The 24,208-nt window shown below is 53.2% G+C and overlaps 1 protein-coding gene across 7 annotated transcripts; it reads left to right on the top strand.

Annotated features, from left to right (window-relative positions):
* The first annotated feature begins 479 nt into the window (after nucleotides 1–479).
* Nucleotides 480–23,044, top strand: ENTPD6 (ectonucleoside triphosphate diphosphohydrolase 6). Of its 7 annotated transcripts, XM_077114217.1 has the most exons (17): nucleotides 480–619; nucleotides 1,049–1,082; nucleotides 1,784–1,884; nucleotides 2,822–2,907; nucleotides 6,205–6,526; nucleotides 8,600–8,676; nucleotides 9,777–9,920; nucleotides 10,992–11,067; nucleotides 11,726–11,761; nucleotides 12,560–12,645; nucleotides 13,379–13,458; nucleotides 14,018–14,082; nucleotides 16,036–16,137; nucleotides 17,806–17,943; nucleotides 19,456–19,512; nucleotides 20,363–20,475; nucleotides 20,732–23,044. In XM_077114217.1, exons 4-17 carry the CDS (start codon nucleotides 2,887–2,889, stop codon nucleotides 20,828–20,830), a joined length of 1,416 nt encoding a protein of 471 aa, XP_076970332.1. In that variant the 5' UTR covers nucleotides 480–619; nucleotides 1,049–1,082; nucleotides 1,784–1,884; nucleotides 2,822–2,886; the 3' UTR covers nucleotides 20,831–23,044. The 7 variants fall into 7 exon arrangements, with proteins under 7 accessions (XP_076970332.1, XP_076970324.1, XP_076970306.1 ...); XM_077114209.1 differs by lacking the exon at nucleotides 20,732–23,044 and having other exon boundaries at nucleotides 17,809–17,943; nucleotides 20,363–20,725; XM_077114191.1 differs by lacking the exon at nucleotides 20,732–23,044 and having other exon boundaries at nucleotides 20,363–20,725.
* The last annotated feature ends 1,164 nt before the right edge of the window (nucleotides 23,045–24,208 follow it).

Genomic DNA, 24,208 nt, shown 5'->3' with positions numbered 1-24,208 from the left:
ACTCTCCGACGATCACACAGGCGGCCACTCGGATCCCCAGACTTCTTCCCTCACCGCCGGGACCCGGGAAGAGGGCGAGCCTGGACCGCAGTGCTACCTCTTTGTGATGACTGCATTTCCTACAAGTAGGGTCTTTTTAGAAGGGCAATTTAACGTGGGGTGCGGGCTCCATGGCCCAGTCGCGGCTGTGAGACTGTGGCACTCCCTTCACCAGGCGCGAAGGAGGCCCCGGACCCCGGGCCTGAAGCCGAGTGTGGACGCAGAGGGGCACGGAGAGGGCCTAGGCCAGGAGAGACCATGTCTCGGCCACCACCAGGCCAGCGAACGCCGAGAGAGTCACCGGGCCAACCCAGAGCAAACACGCCGCCCCACCTCGGAACCCGCGCACCCGGGCTCACGGCGCCCCGCCCTTCCCGCCGCGCCTGCGCACCCGCGCCCGCGACGCCCCGCCCGGCTGCTGACGCGGCGCACACGTGGGCGGGCCCAGGCTCGCTGCCTGGATCCGGCGGGGTCGCAATCTGCAGGTGGAGGCCGTGGCGTTGCCGGCACGGGGCGGGAGGGCCAGGAATCTCCCGCCTACGCTGCCCGACCGCCCCTCCGAGGAGTGGCCCCCCGCGGGGTAAGCGGCTGGCAGGATCCTACGTGGGGGCGGTGTGCTCTGGCCGGCGGACCGTGCACGTGGCCTCCCCGAGCGCAGAACCCCGAGCCAGGGCTCCTTGGGGCGGGGAACCGGGGCCTTGAGAGCGTCAGGGCCTCCGTCCAGAATTCCAGTGCCTGCAGGGCGGCCTCGGGGCCGCTGACATGCACAGGTCCTCTGCTCTGCCGCCTTTTTGTCCGCCCTGCGTTAGTCTCCCTTGGACGTCTGACCCTTGAGGGTGCAGGTGACCCTTGAGGGTGCAGGTGGGGTGGGAATTATTGTCCAGTGTTTTGGATTACAGTATGGTGCAAGCAGCAAAGATAGCTACCGGCAGGGAGTGTCCAACCCGCTGTATTCATTCATTCACTCATTCAACAGCATTTGCTGACCTGCCCCTCCACTCCTTCCCAGGTCTCCGAGGGCAGTTGGGAAGCCCAGGGAACAGGTAAGAACATGCCATTCATACAATCCTGAGGATGGTAGGGCAATTATCTCTGACATTGGAGCAGTGCCAGGAGAAAAGTTTGTGAGGTGGTTAGGGTCCTTCATCGTGAGCTGACCACCAGTGCTCCAGGTGGAGGGAGGGAGAGGCCTGGAACTGAATAGAGGGGAACAAACAGTTCAGTAGAGAGTAGGGAAGAAGAGGGACAGATGGAAAGGGGCCAGGAGACCCCAGAAGGGAAAGTAGTTTCTAATTGAAGGGCAGCTAGAAGCCATTGGAGGGTGTGGGGTGGGGATGAATTGCTTGATAGTAAATCTGTCTGTTGGAAGTTCGTAGGCAGTCCTGGTGTCCCTCCAGGATATGTGTGCTCAGCCTCATGTCCTGCCCATGCAGTGCAGGATACCCATGGAGTCCCAGCCTGTAGCTCAGCAGTGAAGATCTCAAACCCCCAATGGGAGGTCTCTTGGGGAGAGGGAATGGCCACTACAGAGGCTCTCAGACCCACCAGGCAAGAGCCATTGTGTATTGGGGGTGGGAGGGGGTTAGAATTTGTCCCGTTGGTGTTAGCATTGTATTGGTGACATAGGTGTTCATGAGATATCTGGCAAGAGTAATGTCAGAAACCCAGAAGTCATTTTTTTTGTCCTCCTACTGCTGCTTTCAGAAGAGTCGGTTGGCAAATACGTGTGTGTGTTTTCCTCTAGGAGCCTCATGTGAAGAACCAGAGGAGTGGACCCCAACTGTGAAGTCTGGAGGTGCTTCCCTTGGGTCACCACATTCTGTGAAAAGGCTTTGGAAACCACAGGTGGGGTTGCATGGGCCGTGAATGACTGATTGGCCTCTCCTGCTACATCATTAATGAAATGTAGGGTTTTTGTCCATGAGGGGAGAAAAGCCGCTTAAACCTGCCAGGAGAGTGAGTGGTAGTTTATTAGTGTCCTTTGTTCTTAGGTACGTTTTAAAAGCATGTGTGAGGGTTATGTGCATAAACTTTAACTGAAAACCTTAAAGAAAGTGGCCAGCAAATGAGGTGGCTGCCAATCCAGCTTGTGTTTCTGAGAACCGACCTGCTGTCCCTAACTCCTAGAAAGCTAGCCAGGGGGCAAGGCGCATTCCTCGCACAACATTAGCTCCAAGACCCAGGGCATCCTCCTGGCATAGGCCTCACCCTGTCAAAGGGCAACTGCCTGTAGATGGCAGGTACCAGGGCAGAAGCAGGGTTTACTCCGCCGGACCCCTCTCCTTGCCTTTGTACATCTGCAGTGCACCCATCACTCTACACCTGGCTCTATTCTAGCTCTAAAGCACAAAATTCAACTAAACTTGCATTGTTTCCTCTGTGAGGATCTGATGAACATGTGCCCACTGCAGTGTCCTGTGGTACATGTGGAAACGTGATGGGCCTCTCCTGCAGGTGTCTTAGCTCTGGACAAACCCTTAACCCCGAGAAATGTTGGCTTTTACATTTGGGTCTTGGGGAGCAGCACAGAGGTGACCGAACTGCTCCAGATTTTACCATCCCTCAATGTGTTCTGTTTGGGCTCTGCTTATATCCTCCTAAGCCTGTTGGTGTTCAGCTTTCATCAGCTGACCACTGTGTTCCAGGCCAAGGGAGGGAGAGGCCATTAAGAGAACCTGAGCTGGACAGGGGGCCACCAGGCTAGACTGTTCCTTGGAAAACATGTGCATATGTAATGTCCTGTGAGTTTTGGGTTGCCAAAAACAAAGTTTGGTATTTCTAGGGAAGTGAAGTGATAGTCCGTCTTGGATTTGGAGGCAATAGCTGTGGGCTCCATCTGTTCTGCCCATGCCAGCCACGCAGTCTCAGGCAAGTCCACTTATTAACACTCCGGGTTTGGTTTGTTTCCGTAATTAAGAGCGACCTTTGCCTCTTGTTTTAATTTCCTGACTGCTAAAATAAATAGCATGTAATGGGTTGGCTTAACAACAGGAATTTATTGGCTCACTGTTTCAGAGGCTGGAAGACGTGCTTCCTCCCAGCGTCCTTGTCTTCTGGCCAGCTGTGTTTGGGGTTCTTTGACTTTTCTGTCATGTAGCAATGCACATGGTCCCTTCTCTTTCGGGTTCCATCTTGTGACTGCTCCCCTTGGCTTCTCTGTCTCTCTCTGAATTTCATTCTGCTTATGAAGGACTACAATAATCTGGTTAGCCCATCCTGACTCACCTGGGCCACACCTTAACCCAACTAACATCTTCAAGTGGTCCTGTTTACAAAGGGTCCCACCCCAGGACCAGGGTGGGATTGGACAGGCATTCTGTGGAATATGCAATTCAAGCCCTGCTAATACTGATATACCACCCATTCATCTGACCACATAGAGTTAGTGTGGGACATGATAAAACTTGACTGTCATGCTTCTAAGGTTTTAGTGATGCTTTCGTGTCCTCACTATTCATCCTGCAAAATAGCTGCTTTGGAACTTTCTTGAAGAATCCTTTCCATTTAATTTGACATTTAATGATCACATAGCAATGCAGAGCTTTGGTCCGCAATATATTATAGCAAATGTGAGCAGGCATACAGTGAAAGCAATCTGGCTGGGTGGATACACCCAGGGCCATGTCTTGGCCTCTGTTCTTTCCCTGGTCCTCTCTCTGTCATCAGTTTCTTTCTCCAGATCTCAGCCAACTCCCTTAATTCAGACCATTCCCCAGCCCCAAACCTGTCATCTCATGAGGCTTGGTCCCACTTCTGATGAATGTCCTGCTCTCCTCCACAGCCTGTAGAAAACCTGGTCATTGTACCCTCCCACCCCAGCCCCTCCCAGATAGCAGATCCTGCTCGTGGCCCCTGGATTTCCAGACGTTGGTGCCTCTGTCTCTCTCTTGCCGCCCCTTTTGCCCTGGCATTTGCTGAGCCATCTGCCAACTTTGCAGACTCTTCCATCAGCAGCACAGGTTGGCTGAGCAGCTGCTGGGCCCAGACCTTGTCTTGGGAGTTGGAGGTTCCAGGAGGAGTGGTCTGATCCCTATTCCCCAAGAGGCTCTGTCTGTGCACAGAGGGAAAAGGCATAAACTGGGAACTCAGTGTAGGATTTGCTGAGGAAGCAGAGGTGCGTGGAGCCTCCAGAGAGCCCCCAAGGGGAGGGTACAGAGAGGTAGGGGAGGTCCTTGGAGGTTGGCAGGGGTTCAGAGAAATGGCCAAAGAATAGGATGCTTAAAAATAGTAATAAAACAACCTCTGCGACAGAAGGAGCTGCACCAGGCCTGGCCCTGCCCCCTGTTGAGAGAGTGCCACATGTCTGGCAGCCTAAAGGATCTGAACCTGAGCACCCTCGGGCCAATGCATTCCTGGTCTTCTCCCCACCTCTGCCTCTGTCACCCACATGGCTCCTTGATGCCACTTCCCACCCTCAGAACCACTGAAGGGTTCTGAGCAGGGGATGCTTCCGGTCTGGTGAGGGAGCGGACGGTCGGGGGAGAGGCCGCTGAAGCTGCTACCCATGTGTGACAGGGCCTGGGGGCTGTGGAGCTCATGGCCTGGAGGGGAGACAGGGATCCTCAGGAGCTGATCCCATAAGCTCCTACATCATCCTAAGTCGTGGTGGAGCTGGGAAGGGGGAGCTGGAGCTCAGGGTTGGGAGAACATCTTTCAAGCCAGGGTGGTCAGGGAAGATGGTGGCATTAACATTTCAGCTGAGGTTTGGAGGTGAGGGGCACTGACTAGATCGGGAAATGGGTGACAGTGTGTGCAAAGGGCCTGTGGCAGAGAGGAGCTGCGTACTAAAGAGGCACTGTGCTCATGGAGTGCTGGGAGCGAGGGTGAGCGAGTGAGACACAGCTAGAGGTACCAGCAGTGCTGACCGTGGGTGAGGGTCAGGCAGGCACCCAAGTGATGGGCCTAGGTAAGTGGGAGTGGGGGAGAGACGCTGCCCTGCCCCTTGGCACCTCCCACCTGCCGAGAGTGCCCTTCCCACGGCACCATACCTGGTGGGTGCACAAGTAAGCAGGCTCTTCTGTCCTGTTCCTGACCCAACTTGGATGACCAGGCCACTGGCAAAGCCTTTTTCCTGGGTGGGGAACACAGAGGTGGTGCCAGAGGTGGCAGCCCTAATCTGGCTGACCCCCGAGGACCTGTGAGCATCCAGGTCAGGCTGGGGCCTGGATTCCATCCTCTGCCTAGAAAGTATCCAGGTTGGCATCAAGGCCCCATAGTCTTGCCCCAGGTAGTGTGGCTGTGACACCTGCTCGGCACTGCCCAGTTCTGATGGGCACTGCCTCCACTGCACTCTGTACAACCAACCTAGCCATGCATTTCCAGGCACCTGTTCTGACCACAACACACCTCTCAGTCGTCCCCTACCCACCCACCAGCGGGGTGAGGGCAGCTTCGGTGTCCACTGCCCATGACCTACAGCTCAGCCAACATGCCTAGCCGCATCCCATTGCCTTCCCCCCAGGAGGATGGCAGTGGACGGAGGGGCAGATAGACCCGCTCCTGGGTTTGGGGCGGCTCTGGGAGTTAGGTCCCCAGGCAGTATCTAGCTAGGAGCTGCTCATGAAACGTGAACAGAGGCTTCCATCTTGGGGTGTGTGGCACCAAAAATAATGGTATTGAATTAACTCATTTTTGTAATTGGGTAGAATTTGTATAGGACTTGAAATAGTCATTATTTCCTCTGGCAGGAATGTGCCATATGGATGGAAAAATGGCCTCTTGTGAAACATCCCAAAGCAAGCTTCATTTCTCAGATTTGTCTTGACCTCTCTGTCATTCCCAGGGGCAGGGTTTGAAACCTTTTGACAGGTTACACAGATGAAAGTGGAAAAGAGGATTGAAAGAAAGCACTGGATACACATTTGTTATCACATTTGGGGCTCCAGCTTATGAATGGCTTTTTTTTACATAAATAGGCACAAGTCCAAGCACCATTTGTTGGGAATAGCCCTCAACGGGGACTGAGCCTCAGAGCCAGGTTCCTGTTACATCCTGAAACCTGGGGCAGGCCACCTGGTCCTTAGCCTCGGGTCCTCTTCCAGGCCACGGGACTTGTGCCGTCCAAATGGTTTGGACGATTGAAAGAAGCTCTGGCTCTCAGGGCAGTGGGTGGTGGCCTGTGCCGCCAGCCCAGCGTGTCCTCACTGCCCTCTCCCTCTCCTCCAGCTGCGGGACCACAGACCTCGGGACGCGGAGATGAGAAGAACACCAAGCAGCGGGAACCTGAAGATGACGAGGGTGGCGTACCCCCTGGGCCTGTTCGTGTGCCTCTTCATCTACGTTGCCTACATCAAGTGGCACTGGGCCTCTGCCACGCAGGCCTTTCTCAGCATCACCGAGGTGGCCGCTGGGGCCCGGAGGGGCCAGCCTGCCCGCAGCGCCCCTGGGACCGCCACGCGGGGCCCCCGGGTCTTCTATGGGATCATGTTCGATGCAGGGAGCACTGGCACCCGTGTGCACATCTTCCAGTTCACCCAGCAGCCTGGAGGTACCCAGGGCGGGGTTGGCGCAGGCCACAGGGTCTGCAGTTTCCTTTTGCGCTTTAAAGACCGAGACTTCTCAGTGTGCTGTGACCTCCTGCTGGGCTCACCTGGGAGCCCACTCAAAGGCAGTTTCCGAGAGAATGTGTGCTGTGGGGCCCAGGCTTTCCAGGACCCCCAGGCTATTCGTGCTTATACTGGGGTCCCCCAGGGGGGCCGTGGCTGAGGGCAGAAGTTGTGTATGGGGAGCTAAGGCAAGAAGTCACCCCAGATTCAGGCTGGTGGGAGTCAGAGCAGGAAAACAGGTACATCACCAAGCCTTAGTGAGGAGTGGTAGCAGGGTGGGCAGCTCAGGGAGAAGGGAGCTGCAGTCCCAGGAGGGCTGGGACATGCCTGAGCAACCGCATCCGTGCTGCCAGCCCAGGGCCGGGTCTCCTGGTATGGCTTCTCCTGCCCTCACTGTGAGGTTAGCCAGGTGCCGACTCTCTGCTCCTTTGGGTCCTGACTCTCTGCTCCTTTGCTGATCCCATTGACCTTCTGGGCATTTAACTGAGGTAGTGGCCCTGGACACCTTGCAGAGTTAATGGGGCAAATTTTATTCACTTTTTACTTTTTACTATTCCTTATATTTCAACTTATTAAAATAGCTAAATATTTAGGTGCTGTACCTACCTCTAAAAACGTGTTGGAAGCTACATTTAAGACAGCACAAGTAGTCCTTTAATGACCCGAGATCTGCAGCTTTTTTTACTTACTAATTAATACATTTAAATAATAAATGTATTATTTAATTATTTAAATGTAATAGCACATTCACAGGGTTCAGAAATCAGAAAGCATGGAAAGATGTGCGGGGCCAAGTCTCCCCTGCCCCTGCAGTCTGTTCTCCACCCCCTTCTCACGGTGGGCATTGTTATTAGTTTCCTCTGTGTCTTCTCAGAGATAGGTTTTAATAACATTTTTTCCTTGATTGGTGGTCCATAAAAAAAAAATACTGTGTCTTACAGTCAGTGCCATTCTAAAAGCCATAGAGGTTGCTACATAATATTTAACAAGTATGAATTGGACAAAGCTGCCTCTGTTTTATAATTATCAGGCATAAAAGCATCCTGCCATTTCCACAGATTTTTTTTTTTCCATATACAAATAAGTACAAATATATGTGTTTTCTTCCCTTCCCTTCCTTTTGGACCCCAGTTGGTGGCATGCTGTGTAGTCGGTTCTGCACCTTTTTTCATATAGTGATAAGCAGTGTCCTATCAGGAAAACTCGTTTGATATGGGAGTGTTAACTTTCTTGGGAAAACAGAAAGTTTTCCCAAGAAAGCATGCCAGTTTCATAAAGGTTTTTTTGTTTGTATGTTTAAGTTACTTTAATAGTTTGAGCATAAAATTGTGTTCAGCACATGGTGGCATTGCATGTTCACAAATTATTCCAGTGTTCTGTCTTTGGAGGGAAGTCCTTAGAAAAAGGTGTTTGCCCCTTGAGGTTTTCCAGCACAGTTTTCCCTCCTGGGTCTTCATGTCTCCTCGGCCAACAGGACCCCTGAACACTTTCCCTCAGCCTGCACAGGAATCTAAGTGACTCCTAATAATTTAAAACACTCAGTTTAAAAAAAAAAAAGAAGAGGAAGAAGAAGAATCTTTAGAACTCTGTAATATATCCATCCCAGGGTGGAGGAAGCGGTTTTCGTATTTGCATTGTGGAATCATTTACTGTGCTTCCCCTGTTCCCAAGTCAAGAAGAATTAATGTTGTTAAAACTTACTTTAAGTGGGTATAGTTTATTGTATGTAAATTAGACCTCAACAGAGTTGAAGTTTCTTTTGTGTTTTATTTCATTTTTAAGTGAAATTCTGGCCAAAACATTAAGGACCTCAGGGAAGGCACAATACCTTATTTAGCCATACTGAAGAGGTGGAATTGAGACAATTCAGAAATCAGATCCTGTTTGCTCCTGGGAGGCACCCTGGGGTTGGCTCTGTGCTGTCGGAGGTGCCTCTAAAATACCTGGCTGTTCATGCAGCTTTGCCTTGGTAGAAAATTCTAGCTGGATCCTTCTTTTTGATATTTTCCTTTTAGAAACTCCCACCTTAACCCACGAAACCTTCAGGGCACTGAAGCCAGGCCTTTCTGCTTATGCTGATGATGTAGAGAAGGTAACTTAGATTTTTCTGATGTCAGTTTTGTTCATAAAATGTGTCTTCTATCTGATTGGTTAGTCCGCTCCCTTTCTGCTGAAATGCAGTAGCCCATCTTCAAAGGGACAACAGTCACCTGGGGCATTTACATGCCGTGTAAAATGACAGAGCAGAGGAAAGTGACACAGCCCAGAAAGTCCACAGGAGACAAGCCCCCAACCACCCACTCAAGACGCCTCGGGGTCTTACCCTGCCAGCGTGTGTGCCCCACTCCCCCTCCCACACACATACACACACACAGGCTGCCCCAGAGCTCTCTGTGCCATTTGGAAGTGTAACATGACAAACTTATGGAAAGCATTATTTGAAAGTTTATTTAAATTTCCTTTAAATTTAATACTAAATTTAAATTTATACTAAATTAAATTTCCTTTATACCTAAATGCAGTTCTGTGAATTTTGCATGATGCATTTTTATTTTAATTTTTTGTTTTAGTTTCTCTGATGGAAGATGGCAAAAGATGACTGAAATGAAACATTCAAAGTGTACTATGCAAAGTTCACAAAACCAAACAGCTTAAAAGAAATTTAATTACACTGTCAAATAATGATTTTCGTTCGTTGGTAGCATTTATGCTTCTGAAGTTCTTAAACTGCCATAAGGCTTTTGGGTGCCCTGAATTTCCAGCTGGGGCGGATGAAACTGCTTACATCCCAAACTGCAGGCTCCTTTTCATTTGAGCTACCCTGCGATCGTAAGCCAGTTAGCATGCTGGCCCACAGATGCCTCAGCACCCAAACGGTGTCTTTACAGCCTCCCTTCCCTGGTTAAAGGACATAGTAAGGCTGCAGTTCTAGAGTGGCCATGCTAAACCCTTAAATTAGCTCCCTTCCGAGTAGACTCACAGGATTCCTAAATCCTCCTCGTTTCCATAGGTGACCCTCGTGGGTGGGATTCATCCCGGAGGCTGCCCACTCCCACCCTTACCACTCCAGTCACTGTGTTCTAGTTGGAAAATAATAATATTTATAAATTAATGAAAGCCGAAAGGGCAGGGGAAGCTTCTGCTACCCTGGGGCTGTGTGTTAGCCACACTCTCTTTTCTCCATGTTCACAGAGCACCCAGGGGATCCAGGAATTGCTGGATGTCGCTAAACAGGAAATCCCCTTTGACTTCTGGAAGGCCACTCCTTTGGTCCTCAAGGCGACGGCCGGGTTACGCCTGTTACCGGGAGAAAAGGCCCAGAAGCTACTGCAAAAGGTGACCTCACCCTCCTCCCCTCTGGGGGTGGTTAACAGAACCCCAAACCCTGAACCCTCAGCTCATCTGCATGTGCCAGGCAGACTAGACTACATAGAAGCTGCCTACGAGAGAAACACGTGAGCATAGGCTTCGCCCCCTTCGCATGGAGGGGTCCTGGGCAAGTGATAGTTCTCTCCTTGACATCTAGGGCTGTTCTAGAATGAATCTAGAAATAAGATTTTAAATAACAGTGTATATGTGTGTGTATATATATATATATATATTTGCATATAATTCATAAATATAATTTCTAGGTAATAGGAGGCTTTTTCATATTAAGAAAAACAACTTCAACTTTAAAGTATGTGGTACTTTTGAAGAACTTCGCCCCACCACCACCACCATCACCACCACCACCACCACCACCACCACCACCCCCCACCACCCCCACCCCCCACCCCCGTGCTCCTCACGCTCCCAGGAGCTCCCTGAATCTGTTTTTCCCAGATGCTTAGGTGAGTTTTACTTGGGTTAATTAGGGAAACGGCTTCAATCAGAGTGAGCTTCCTCATCCTTTACACCATTTGTAAGCTATCTGCCAAATGATGGCCTGTTGTACCCCTGTCAAAGACAGGACACGGGCAGTGGGGAGGTACAGCTGCAGTCAAGTTCCTCTGCACTGAACTTGCTAGAAAGTGAAGGAGGACATGCACGCCATGCCAGTGCCACAGCCCCTCCACCTGCCCTCAGCCACCGGAGGTTCCCTGTGTCCCGGAGAGGCAGTGCTGCCAGGCCACACTCGGTGCTCCCTGCTCTGTACAATTCCCATCTCTTCGTGGGTGCCCAGGAAGCTCGAGAGTCACACTCAGCATGCTGCCCACCCCAACCCTTGGCCTAGGGAGCTTCCCATCCAGGGCTGCAGCCGCCTTAGCTCACCCAGGAGTCAGGTCAACTGAGAAGGACCCTCACAGGATTAGGGGAGCTTAAACAGAGCTTTGGTCTTGTGCTCATTACCTGCCCCTCCGGTACTCTTGGAAACCATTGATTTTCAATTCTAAAGGCTCAATCTGTGTCTTTCTTGGCCTGTAGGTGAAGGAAGTATTTGAGGCTTCGCCTTTCCTTGTCCGGGATGACTGTGTTTCCATCATGAATGGAACGGATGAAGGTAGGTTGAGGGCATGACAAGGGGTGCCACATTCACGCTGACTGTGAAGTGCTTTTCTCTGGGGTTCCATGCACAGGAGCTTCCCCTTGGCCAGCCGAGTGGCCAGTAACCATGAAGGTTACCGTCCCATTCTGGCCCCATGTCAGAGACACTCCCTCGTCTTGCCCTGTTCTGAGGCAGGCCCAGGTGAAGTTTCCGAAAACAAGTCACCTTTCCGGTGTTAAGAACACTTAGAGGGAATCCCCAGTTGCTGCATGTTCAGGAAGCTGCTGCCCCTGCTAATTCTAAGAGGGAGACGCTACACAGGCCCCTCACTGCCCCTGACCATAAACAGGGCTTGTTGGGGAGGCGGCATGTGAACTTCCTGCCTCTTCCAAAAATGGAAACAGGAGAAGAGCAAGAGGGAGGGACTGTGAATTCTAGGAGAGAGGACTCTAGTTTCCTGATGGCCTTTTCTAGAATGGTCTTCCAGGAGCCACTGAGTGCATTCCTGAAGCTTGCTCAGCTCTGTAAATGATATGGCACTGAGTGGGTGAGAAAGGGTCAGCCTTGTTCTCTCTGCACCCCCAAAATCAGAAAAGAACCCCTGAGGGCCCCCTGGGTACATTCGCAGGATCCCAAGTGACTAAACTGCCCATTTGTGACCACTCTCTCGTAGGCGTTTCTGCGTGGATCACCGTCAACTTCCTCACAGGTGCGTGGGTCCCTCCCACCTCCGCGGGAGCGGGGCCTCTTTTCCACCCTAAAGTCAGTCCCCCAGGTTTTGCACACTTTGGTCAAAGCAGGCAGCTCAGGGAGGGATGGAGGGCCACCTGGCTCATGGAGCGAGCTTAGGAAAGGGCCGCCACTCTGTGGAGTCGACCCCACGGGCGTGCCCCTGCCCCTCTACCTGCCACAGCTCCTACAGGGCCCTGTCTTCCCTCTTAAGTTCTGCTGTCCATGTTTCTGAGAGAAGCAGCGAGAAAAACATGTTCGTGTTTGAAATGTGGTGTGAAGGCTGATCACCTTTTAATAGTAGGACAGGGGACTTGGAAACTGGCCAAAAGGAGTAATATTCTTCAGTTATTTTCAGTACCTGTACATTTTTGTTCCTTTACTGAAAAATTACATCTGTGTTATGTAAATGAACGGCATGCCCAGTGCATGTATGAAAAAGGAGGTTACTGGCAGGTTTGCCCCCTTTCGGGGGAGGTGGACAGACAGTGCTAGAGGTAGACCAGAGGCCTCCACCAGGGTGCCACGGGCCCACCTGGAGGGGCACAGCGAGCGGGTCTTCCCTCCAGCGTCTGCCCAAGGCCAGTATGTCCAGTCCACTCTGTAATGAAGAGTAACTGTCATTAGATGGAGATTTTTTAATTTCTGCAGCCCTTCTCTGCCTCAGTTTCCTTCCTGCTAAAGGGTCCAGTTTTGAATGGCCCTTTGACTTTCTCTTTCCTCCCGGCTGCCTGCGAACGTGGCAGAGTTATGTCGGTCTTTGCTCCCTGTGCTCCAGGCAGTCTGAAAGCCCCCGGCGGTGGCGTGGGCATGCTGGACCTGGGCGGCGGTTCCACCCAGATCACCTTCCTGCCCAGAGCCGAGGTGAGCCCAGGGCCCCGCATGGGAAAGAAGGACGCGACACAGGGCATGTGGCGCTGCGGCGCCCACCACCTGGGCCCATCCGAGCCCCGTCAGCTGCTCTCCTATAGGACAGATTCAGTGACCTCATCTTACTTCAGTTTTAGCTTTGCCTGGAAAAAAACAGAAATTGCAATGAGGAAACACGGGCTTTCATCCATTTGGCAGATGAATTTTGTTTGGGCTTTTAGTGGGATGAAAAATTAGACAGTAACTGGACCCCTTGAGGCCACAGAACAAGGCTCCTTCCCACAGGGCTCTGGAAGTAGCAGCGGTGGATGTTGCCTGGTCCCTTTCCCGGGGGAAGGACTCCTTGTCCTTTCCAAAGCCACGTTCTAAAGAGATGCAGGTGCTTCCCATCGAGAGCGGCTGTGCTTTGAAAATGTTTCCTCCTCACCCACCCATTTGTATTCTTTTCCCTTTAGTTTTCAGGGGAAGGACAATTTACTGCTGGTATAGTTGTCTTGGGTGGGCTCTATCTGAGAGAATGTGTGACGTCCTAAGGAGGAACACGTAGCTTTTCATTCTGGATGTTTTCTTCTTCATCACTTGCATCAGACTCTTTCACCGCATGTGACTTAGTGAAAGCTAACTCTGTAACCTCTGTGAGCAGCTGTGTCCCCCCGATGGACTAAGGGAGTGGGGGACGATTGTCTAGAAGGGCAAGCAGGAGGCAGTAATGGTGTGTTCTCTCCAGCGCACCCTTCAGACCTCTCCAGCCGGCTACATAACATCCTTCCAGATGTTCAACAGAACCTACAGGCTCTATTCCTACAGGTTTGTTCTGAGAAATAAGGAGTGGGAGGTCGGCCATCCAGGCACATGCTCTCAGACCGTGCTTGTGGAGGGACCAGGGAGTCTTCTGTGCTGGGAACCCACCTGAGGCCTCAAAGACCCTTTTCCCCTCTTCTTTCTTCTTCTCTCCTCCTCTTTAAATGTTACTCACAGTAGAATTCAGTTTTTTCTGTGCTTATACTGTCCTGCTCTGGAGGAGATTGGAGAGGGCAGGAAGGAGCCTATAGATTGGCAAGAAGTTTCTGGAGTGTCTACTTGCCACATGGCATCTTAAGTGGGTTCTTTGGGAATGTGACATGCTGTATAAACACAGGGTGTCCATCTCCTGGGCCAGTTCCTGCCGCATAAATTAGCTTCCATTTGTAGAATGAATTAATCGAGTGCCCTTAAGTTTACCAAGAGAGGCTCCTGGAGGACAGAAAGACCTGCTGCCTTGTCCCCAGGGTTCCTTCTCCCACCCTCTCTCAATCCAAGCCAGAAAAGCTTAGGGGAGGCAGGGCTTGAGGCAGCTCAAGGGTCCTCACTGGGGTTTTTCCTACAGCTACCTGGGGCTCGGGTTGATGTCGGCACGGCTGGCGATTCTGGGCGGTGTGGAAGGGAAGCCTGGTGAGTGAAAGCAGAGGCCAGGGCCTGCCCTGCAGCTCTCCCCTGTTATATGCAGGACTGATGAGTCCTTGGAAGAGGTCTTCAGTTGCCTTCACCCTTTCAGCTGTCCTAGCAGCTTGCTGGTCCCCACTAGAGGAATGGGGCTGATCACTCCCAGGGCGCGGGGCTACATGTCACCCCCAGGGCATGGGGCTGCCTATTACCCACAGGCTGTGGGGCTGGCCACCCAGAGGGTGTGGGGTTGCCTGTCACCTGCTGTGACAGATGGCAAGGCCTGCCCTGGGCTCACAGAGGGCCTAGAGCAGGGTTCAGAGAATCCCATGGGCCGGGGCGAAAAGGATGATCCTGGGATTCTCAGTGGACACTGTGCTAGGTACAAAGGGCAACCACTGATCCACCTCTCCTTCTTCTAAAATGGGTGTGTGTTCTTTGTGCACATTTAAGTTAATTTTTAAAAAGAAGGACCTGCTGGTGACATCATTTCTGGACAAAACTGGAGAATTTGGGGGCCTGAAGCACAGCAAAATGTTTGGAGTTGACCTGTCTTGAAGGATGTGCAGGAGCTGCTGAGAGAACTTTGTTCCTCATGACCTGACAGGGGGCCCTGAGGGGCTGGGCTGGGGTGGGGCAGTCACAAGAAATTTCTCTCGTTTGTATAACTCCGGTGTCATGATAACTCTTCCTTATCTCTTGCCCTGTGGAAGATCATAAACGTGAACTGGCCCTTCTGGACATGGTGCTTGGCTGGAGTGAAGCCGGTTCCTGGTTGTGTTGTTAGGATTGGGTCCCAGGGCTTCTCCGTCTACTGGCCAGGCCGTGTAAAGAAGAGCCCGCGCTTAGTGTTGGCCCAGGTTCCCGGTTAACAGGGAGTCACTGGGCATGCCTGTCCAGCAGAGGCGCTTCTGTTCTTTGGGGCACTCTGCCACCACCTTGGCCTGTCCGCTGACCCCACTGGTTGGTGGACACCAAGGCCCCACAGCACATCTGCAGAAGGCCCAGGAGCCCACGCCCACCCTTGGGCACTGCACGCCCCTCTCTGGTCTGTGCAATACCCCCAAGTGACAAGACTAGAATGTTCTGCTGGAAGTTGGTTTTTTCCCTGCACATCCTGTTTCAATGTGTTTCTTTCCAATTCTAGGGTTAGACTTATAACAATACCTTCTTATGTTGTAAGCTGGAAATATGCCCAAGTCTCAGAAACACCCTCCCCCACACCCCGGGACAGAAGGCACCTGTGTTTTAGCCTACAACAATAGGGGTCTCACTGACACAGCCCAATCCCAAGCCACAGATATGGAGCCACCTCTGCCTGGGGATGCATCTCCCGGCTGGCTACCTCGTGTCACATGGCACATCGTCCTCAGCTCAACCGTCACCTTATCATGGCATGTGATTCCACGGAGCTCAGCCTTTCCCGGTACAAACTTGGCCACTCCATGTGGCTTCCTGGCCCCGACTCCCTACAACCTCTCCTGCAGAGCAGCCCAGAGGGAGGCATGGTGCCTGCATGAAATCATATGACCTCATTTCCTGAACTGTTTACTCATGAACACAGGTCCAGGCCAGAATCAGGAGGACATGCTAGGAGGGCAACTCCAAGCTTCCTTCGTGCTAGAGCCAGGTGCAGGCTCCGGGGCCAATGCCTCAGCCTCAGCCACCTCACCTGTGAGGTCGGGGCTTGGCAGCGCCCACCTTCTAGGCGTAATGAGTGGGCTGGAACCTGGGGCCAAAGGTCATCAGCGACAGGGATGTGGGTGCTCACAGCTCGGCCATGTGACTGGCCAGTCACAGCTTGGCTGTCGCATCCGAGCTGAGGGCGGCTCTCCCCATTGATGGACGCACCCACAAGTCTAACTACGTCTGACAAGGGGCAGCACACCCTCCTGGCGGTGCTTGAGTGTGAGCCTCATGCCTGCTCCTGTTTCACAGCCTTCTCTTTTCATCCTCTTTCAGCTCAGGATGGGAGGGAATTGGTCAGCCCTTGCTTGGCCCCCAGTTTCCGAGGAGAGTGGGAGCACGCTGAGGTGACATACAGAGTTGCGGGCCAGAAAGCAGGTACGGTGTGGGTACTGCCTCGGAGCCTGGGGAGGCTGGGACCAGTGGCACCCTGCCCACTGCTCTCCAGATGCCCTTGGGCAGACAGGGCAGATGCAGATGAGCTGGATTTGCAGATGCTCCAGGCTCCCCGGGACCTCAGCCTGCATGCTGGGATCACCCACCTTCAGGAGCCCCTGCCTGGCTGTCCCCCAATACTTTCCTCCCAAAGGCTGGATTTCCTATCAAGCTCTCCTGGGAGGGGCCTGAACAGCACCAGCGCTCAAAACAAACAGCCATCTCTGAGCCGTCAGCCCAGGATGCCCAGATGGCCAGTTTGGTGACTGGAGGAGAAAATAGACTTTAGTCCTCGGCACAGAGCCTACCTCCTATCTCCAGCCCTCACTCCAGTCTTTCTCTCATGGGGACCGTCTGTGTTCCCTGTGCTCTGTGGTCTCTGGAGTGTTTCCAACTGGGTGTCCAAGGCCCTTTTTCGGGCCTGGAGCACCCAGTAGTGATAGGGTGACATCTATGTCCTGTGGAGCTGATGTTCTAATGGGAGGAGATGGACAGTGAAAACTTAAAAAGCAGCAGTGGAGTGGGGCAGCCGTGCTGGACACGGAAGTGTGCATTTGGTTAGACGTCAGAGAAGCACTTTGAAGAAAAATAAACCAGGAAGTAGGAAGGGAGTCCTAAAGGGGTGGCTGCAGTTTTAAATAGGGCGGTTGAGGGAGCCCTCGATCAGTGATGCTGAGCCAGGAGGTGCTAAGGCTGAGAGCGTATTGTGCAGACCTCAGGCCACACATGCAACACCCCCGGGGCAGTGGCCGGGCTGGCGCAGGGCTAGTGAGCCACAGGGGACCGTATGGCCCGTCTGACCAGGAGAATGGAAGGCGGTAGGGGCCAGCAGACCTTAGGCCCCTGGGGGAAGGAGTTGGGGAGGGAGACAGGGATGGGGTGAGGGGAGGGTATGGGGAGACCAGACTGGGGCAATGGAAGCTGTTAGAGCAGACTATAAAGGGTAGCATCTGCTAACAGACCAGGTGTGGGGTGTGAGCAAGGAGACAGTCTCTGAGGTTCTGGCCTACTCAGTCAAGGGATGGCGCTGCCGTCTGGCTGGACAGGGCCAGTGTGAAGCAGGTCGGGAGCTGGGGGCTGGGTACTGCAGGTGAGGCTCAGTGAGCTGTGATGCCCATCGTGTTGGCCTTCTCCATCCTTCAAGGACTTCAAGGGCAGCCTGGTATCAGCAGGCCAGCCATTTTCCCAGGGTCCTCCCCTGGGAGGCAGGGAGGGAAAGTACCCATCTCCAGAGGTGCTGATGTGGTCCGAGCTGAGCTGGTGGGGCTCAGCTGAGGGAGATGCCAGTGTGGCTGAGTGGGTTCAAGGCCACCCCTTGGGGGGCCCTGGTGGGGCATGGAGCTGGAGGCCACCAGTTGTGGCAGGTATGTTCTTTCCAGCCACTCTAATACAGGGAGTCTTCTTTCCCCAAGCTTTTAGAGCTCATGTTTGAAGCTGTGGAAGCCAGTGAGTGGTGCTTGGGGTACAGATCTGTGCAGGGGTACAGATTCTGTCTCACCTCCCCTGCGGATTTAGGTCGGGATCACTGGGTGGCCCCCAGGGGCTGTGTAGGCCTGAGGTACTTAGAACTGACCTGCCCACCAGCTCTAGGCCTCCCTCTGTCCCCTACAGCAGGTCTCTACAAGCTGTGCGCCAGCAAGGTAGCAAACGTCCTCCGGAATAAAGTACATACAGCAGATGAGGTGAAGGACCTGGACTTCTATGCTTTTTCCTACTACCACGACCTCGCAGCCAGCGCTGGCCTCATAGGTAGGGGGCTGCCCGGGGCTCTGCTGCAGGAGGGTGGGGCCTGATGTGTTGTGGGTCCGGCCTACAGATGCCTGGAGCTCCTTGTCCCTTTGCCTGGTCAGGAAGTGGGAGGCCCTGCTTGCTGAGAAGGCATGTCCTGCATCCTGGCCTCGTACTCTATCCAGTGCAGGGGCAATGACTCCCTGTTATGTTGCCTGCTCCAGGTGAGCTGGAGCCACAGAGCTGAGCGAGGCCTGCTGGACTGTCCTGGCCCTTTGGTGGGTTGGCCATGGCCTGCACAGAGCCTGCTGCCTCAGGACGGGCACCACCTGGGCCCCTGGGCCCAGGCCTAGTTGGTCCCCTGCAGACTGGAGGACGGACCACCCACAGGCTCCCCAAGGGGTCCAGGGCCTAGTTCCCAGCCCTCCACACGGCACAAGACCACCTGGGGGCATGAAAGTTATTTAGCATCTGGCCATGAATCTTCAAACATGGGGTGGGAGCTCTTGACAGGGCTGTGAAGTCCCTGTAGTATGTTATAACCAGGGTTTTTTTTAACAGAATGATCTGCAGACACCAGTGTGAATGTGTGTCTGCAAACACCAGACGCCAGGACAGAGTATTAGCGTTTTAAATGCAAAGTTCCCAGAAGCGGCAGATGGCATGGAAGGGGCCTTCCCTGGCTGCCCCAGGCCTGAGCCCCCTCCACTGTGTCTCCAGGCTCTGCTGCTCCCTTCTGAGGGCGTGAGACCCCGAAGGGCTGCCCATCATCCAGAGGATGGAGCAGGGCGGTCTGGACTAGCAACCCTGGGTTCGCCTGACCTGAGGCATCCTGGCATCTGGTCGGACCACAGCCTGCCCTGGCAGCAGGCCCTCCCTTCCCAGACCATGGGATGCAAAAGTCAAATCCACTCTTAAGCTGACAGTGCCTAAAGCCCAGGAGGGGTCAGGAGGAGATTGCCTTTTCTCAGCATTTTGTTGAATGGCCCAAAAATACATGGGCAAGCCTCCCCAGACCCACCAGGAAGCGAGCATCCTCTCAGGCGTAGGAGCTCTGGGTGTGTTTAAGAAAATGCCGCAGCCCACCTGGACAGCAGGGCCCTCACTGCAGCCCAGCCACCTCCCAGGAAGACCTTCTGTCATGGTTTCTTCAATTTTTTTTCTCAAACTTGAAAACCCATCTGGGTTTGCATTTCTGAGTGCAGTGCCATGGCTTCCAGAAACGTTTGCAGTTCTCTGCTTTCACTTTTCTTAACTTTCAGACTGCTTGGTCCTTATGACCAATGGGTCCGTGGGTCTCTTCTCAGGAACATTTCAGGGCACCCTCCCTCCCGGGTAGTCCTGTGCAGACCCCGCCCACCCTGACCCCATTGCTCCAAGCCTCCATCAGCCAGTGCGGTAGCCCTGCGGCAGATGGGACACACCCCGTCCTGGTGACCCAGGCGGGAGGCATTGCCATGAAACCCCTGGCTGCTTGCCACAGGGCCTGGGTCGTGGTCCTCAGGCAGCTACAGGGTCTGTTCTCGCCCACAGACGCTGAGAAAGGAGGCCACCTGGTGGTCGGGGACTTCGACGTCGCAGCTAAGTATGGTGAGTGGCGGCGATTCTTTCTCAGAGGGGCAGGTACAGTGGAGACCTCCCACTCAGGGCAGGGGCGCTCTGGCACTGTGGGGGTGGGGGGTGGGCGGGGATGTTCCGAGGGCCTCCAGGGCACTGCCACCTCATCCTAACCAGGGGAGGACTCCACCACTCTGCCTCAGACTCGCAGCTGTGTGCACCCCTCGACCGGGCCTCTCTTGGGGTGAAGGACAGTCTCCCTGGGTGCTGTTTTTCCTGCCGCTCTGTCAGGCTGCTCAGGTGTCCCAGCAAAGTCACGGGGAGGCTGTGCCCTTGGGCATCCCAGGATGCAGCCAAGCCACCCAGGGTCCTCTCCGCCTTCCCCTGCCCCTGTCCCCCCACGCCCACCCCAAGGCCAGAAAGGAGTTAGGTCCATTTGACCACTGTTCCCAGTTCACAGATCAAAAGGGTTTCCTTTGTGTATTTCTCATTTGAAGTTCACCTTCCATAAAGGAAAGTTTTCTTGAAACTTCCCCATCACTTCAGGTTCATCCACACCAACTCCATCATGGGACAGCTTCTCAGAAGAATCTAGGGTGGCTTGGGGTGGGTTGTCTGTCATCTTCAAGCACCACAGTGGATCCCTCACCCAGCCTGGGCTCCCCTCCTCTAGAAGGGCTGGGCCCCACCAGGGTCACCAGGCAAAGATGAGTCCCAGAGGCGAGGTGGCCTTGCATCTGGGACACCAAGACTAAAGGAGCAAGGCCCACTTCATCTTGGGGTCCCTTCTGGGCTCAGCATCCCACCCCGAGCTGCTGCCTGCTCCCCAACCCCAGGGAATGGGTTTTCTAGACGCTGATGGAACCTGCCTTCCTTCCCCCAGTGTGTCGCACGATGGAAGCCCGTCCCCAGAGCAGCCCCTTCGCGTGCATGGACCTCACCTACATCAGCCTGCTGCTGCACGCACTCGGCTTCCCAGGGGACAAAGAGCTGAAGGTACAGACTGGCCTCTCAGCACCCAACTCCCACCTGCATGGTGCATCCGGGAAAGGGGCCCCGAGCTGTGTCCCCCAGCATGCTCCTAGTTCAGAAGGAGTGGCCCAGAGTAGCTTTAGGGCTGCTTCGTGCACTCCCGCCTGACCCCAGCTTCCAGGCATGTGAGACGTCCTGCCCCCACCTCCATGCATGATGGCCTCTTGCCCCAAGTTCTCTGTGTGTGACTGCCCTGTCTGCCCTCCTTTATGTTTTCAAGCTGACTCGGAAGATCAATGATGTTGAGACCAGCTGGGCCCTGGGTGCCATTTTTCATTACATCGACTCCCTGAGCCGACAGCAGAGCTCAGCCTTGTAGCAGCCCAGCTCAGCGGGGTGTCCTGCCACCAAGCTGCCCTGCTCCTGCCCCTCTAGTCTGCATGGTGGGACATTCAGATTTACCCCCAAGCATCTTCCCCAAATGGCGACAATCTCCCTGTGAACAGCCTCCTCGTTGTGGCCGGCTGGTTGGTTCCACAGTGCTGTGATTTCATCCTTGGCTGGGCTGCCAGGGTGCAGGAAGAAGGCCCCCGTGACCTCCCTGCGCTCCCTGCTCAGATTTCCTGGGCCCGCCTGCGCCTTTGCACCACCTGTGCAGCAAGGGCTGCACCCCTATGTGACCCGGTGGGAGATAGAGCAGGCCCCCTGCCTGATGCCTCTCTACCTGCCTTGACGCCAGGTGGGCCGTGAGGTGGACGGGATGAAGGGTGCACGTCCAGGCTGGTGTGCAGGCCCTAGGCCCTACTGGGCAGGCTCCCCAACACAGCCCCTCTGTCCATGGGGTGCTCCTGCTGGGATGCTGCCCCTGGAGTTTCCTCCCTGAGGGGCCGAGCTCCACCACTGGGGGGAGGCCGTATGGATGGCCCTGCTGCTCTTGGGGAAAGACAGGTGAAAAGCCACCCTGAGACAGACGGCTCCCTAGAGGAGTTGCCCCCTTGAGCTCTGGAACTGACTATGTTTGACTTTTCCTTGGGTATGGAAGGCAAGATGCCCCGAGTCTGTTTTTCTGGAATCCTTGGCTGGTTTGTTTGGGGTTGACTGGTAGAGTCACATGCTCACAAAGGAAGAGGGGCTGGGGCCACACCACGTCCTCACTGAGCCACACCCAGCCCTTCCACAGAGCCTCAAAGCGTATGCCAGGTGCTGAGAGCTGCTTACTGTACGCGACAGCCACGCTGCCCCGGTTCCCGGTCTGGCTGTTGTCTCTGCAGTGTGGGTACTTGTGTAAAACTGTTCTGAGCCCCCCAGGCTGCCCGATTCCTCATCCAGTGAATGTATTGCTATCCTAAGCCAGGGCTGCAGCTCCCGGACCTCTCCCTGGTATCTTGACCTTGGCTGACCAGTCTGTCCATCCACAGCGGGAGAAGGCTGGGATGTGATGAATTCTGCCAGGACCTGTTTGGTCACTTGTGCTGTGAATGTCCGGGACCCAGAATAAGCTAGGCCTGTGTGCTCCACTCCAATAAAGGTTAATGAGGGTCTTTTGCTCTCTTACCCCTTTTAGTGCAAACAGCTGCCCCATTCTGTCCCTTCCACGGCATGGGAACGCAAGGCCCAGTTTACTCACGTTTGAAGAGCCCTGCCCAGGTTGTGTGGCGGAGGGTGCCGTGACTTTCAGGCCTTTTGGTTCACCTCATGGGGGTCTCAGGAGGAGGCCATCTATCCCTCCCAGCATCCTCCTCTGGCCACTGAGTACTTCTGCTTTGCACAGCCAGCAGGGCCCATGGGGGACAGGCTGCTCAGCAGCTAGAGCCAGCCTCTGGGTTCTACGGACTCCCCCTTCTGGGGATAGCAACCTCCTTGGGTCATATTGAGGCTTGGTTTTCTCCACTAGCAGTGGAGCACGTGCTGTAGGCCCTTTGTGTTTGGCAGGGGCCTGGCTTTTATTCAGAAGGGGATGTATATCCAGAATGCCCAGGGCCCAGGCCCAAGCTGAGCCCTTGAGCCCACAGCACCCTGCCTGGCTGGGACCTCAGGATGCCCAGGACTGTAGGACTGGGTGAGCAAGCACACATAAGAGAGGCCTTCAGAGAAGAGAAAGGCTCTGCAGGTGAGAAACAAGGGAAGAGTCCACTCTGCACCTCCCAGAAGTTCAACTTTCCTGGGGACAGAGGCAGGAGAAGGCTCTAAATGAAGGTGGAGCATCTCTGGGCCTGCAGGGTGCACAGGAAAAGGGGGCATCCACTTTTAGGCCTGCGGTTGTCAGGACCCCAAGTCCAGGGGAGGGAGGGAGATCCCTGGATGCAAACCATAGCCAGCAAAGCCTGCTGGTGGTTTTCTCCAAAACAGACCTGGCGGGCAGAGGACAATCCATACAGGGAATGACGAAGCAGAAAAAGCCTTCCCCCAGGTTTAAACACCCAGTAGGATGAACCCTTTGCCAAGGACATGCAAAGCCTCTCTTCCCACCCACACTTAGCCACTCTGCTTTGGCAGATCCCCAGCCCCTTTCCTTCCAAAATGCCTAACAGTTTAAGTATTTAAAGGACTCTGTGGCCTGGGAAATAAAAAATGCATTAGGCGAAAGTGAAAATTGATTTGGTGCATTTAAAGGATGTCCGTGATCCCACTTCTGAAAAAGTATAAATAATTGGAAGTTCCTCAAAAGATCACCCAATAAGTCGTGGAATGTTTTGGGGCCCAGCAAAATGTGCAAGTCACTCCACTCTGTCTTTTGTGGATAATTAAAGTAGCCTCTTGTTTCTTAAAAACAGCTACAAGTACACATGGCAGCGCCATGTAAAAACACAAAAGGGACCCTCCCGCCTCTTCTACCTGCACCTCCTGGAATGTGTCGCAGAAGCAGTCATTCTTGTGTCTCACGTGTGGTATGTTCCATGCTAGCCTGCTGTCCACACGTCCCCCTCTTTCTGTCTTCACATACAGCAGCAACTTGGAGCCCCTCCTGCTTCCCAGGACCCTTGCCAGTACTGCTATGGTCAAACTTTTTCTTTAATTAGAGAAGTTGTAGATTTACAGAAAAATCATGCAGAAAACACAGCATTCCCATACACACACACACACGCCCATCATTAACACTTGACATTATGTGTTGCCTTTGTTAATATAGTATTATTAACCATAGTTATGGCCAAACTTTTTTATCTTTGCCATTTTCATAGGCAAGAAAAAAAATAACTGGTAGTTTTAATGTGTATTGGCTTAAGGCATCTGGTATGTTTAAGACTTAGATGTATGTCCGTCCTTTTCTGTGAACTATCTGTTCATGTCCTTTGACAATTTTTCTATACAATTGTAGCCATTTTGTAATTGATTTTAGGAGTTCTCTATGTAGTAAGAAAATTAGCCCATTGTGATACAATATGTTGCAAATATTTTTCCTATTTTGGTATTGTTCTTTGGCTTTATTTAAGGTGGTTTATTCAATGCAGAATTTTGTTATTTTTATGTATTTAAATTTATCAAATTTATATTATTTTTGCACAAATTTACTTTATAACTTTTGGGTTTTGTGTCCTAATTAGAAACACTTTTCCACTGAGATTATTTTTAGAGTGGGTGATGGTGGTGCGGTGGCAGAGTTCTCACCTGCCATGGCAGAAACCTGGGTTCAATTCCCACTGATAATATTTTAAAAGTTAATCCAATAGTGTTTTGTTTGTTTCATTGTCGGCAAAAATATGTATGTATAACATAAAATTTTGCATTTAACCATATTAAATGTATAATTCAGTGG

The sequence above is a fragment of the Tamandua tetradactyla genome, chromosome 1 (genome assembly GCF_023851605.1).
Source record: "Tamandua tetradactyla isolate mTamTet1 chromosome 1, mTamTet1.pri, whole genome shotgun sequence".
NCBI classification, from domain to species: Eukaryota; Metazoa; Chordata; class Mammalia; order Pilosa; family Myrmecophagidae; genus Tamandua; species Tamandua tetradactyla.
The sequence above is the reverse complement of the archived record's forward strand: the minus strand, read 5'-3'. Positions and strand labels throughout refer to the sequence as shown.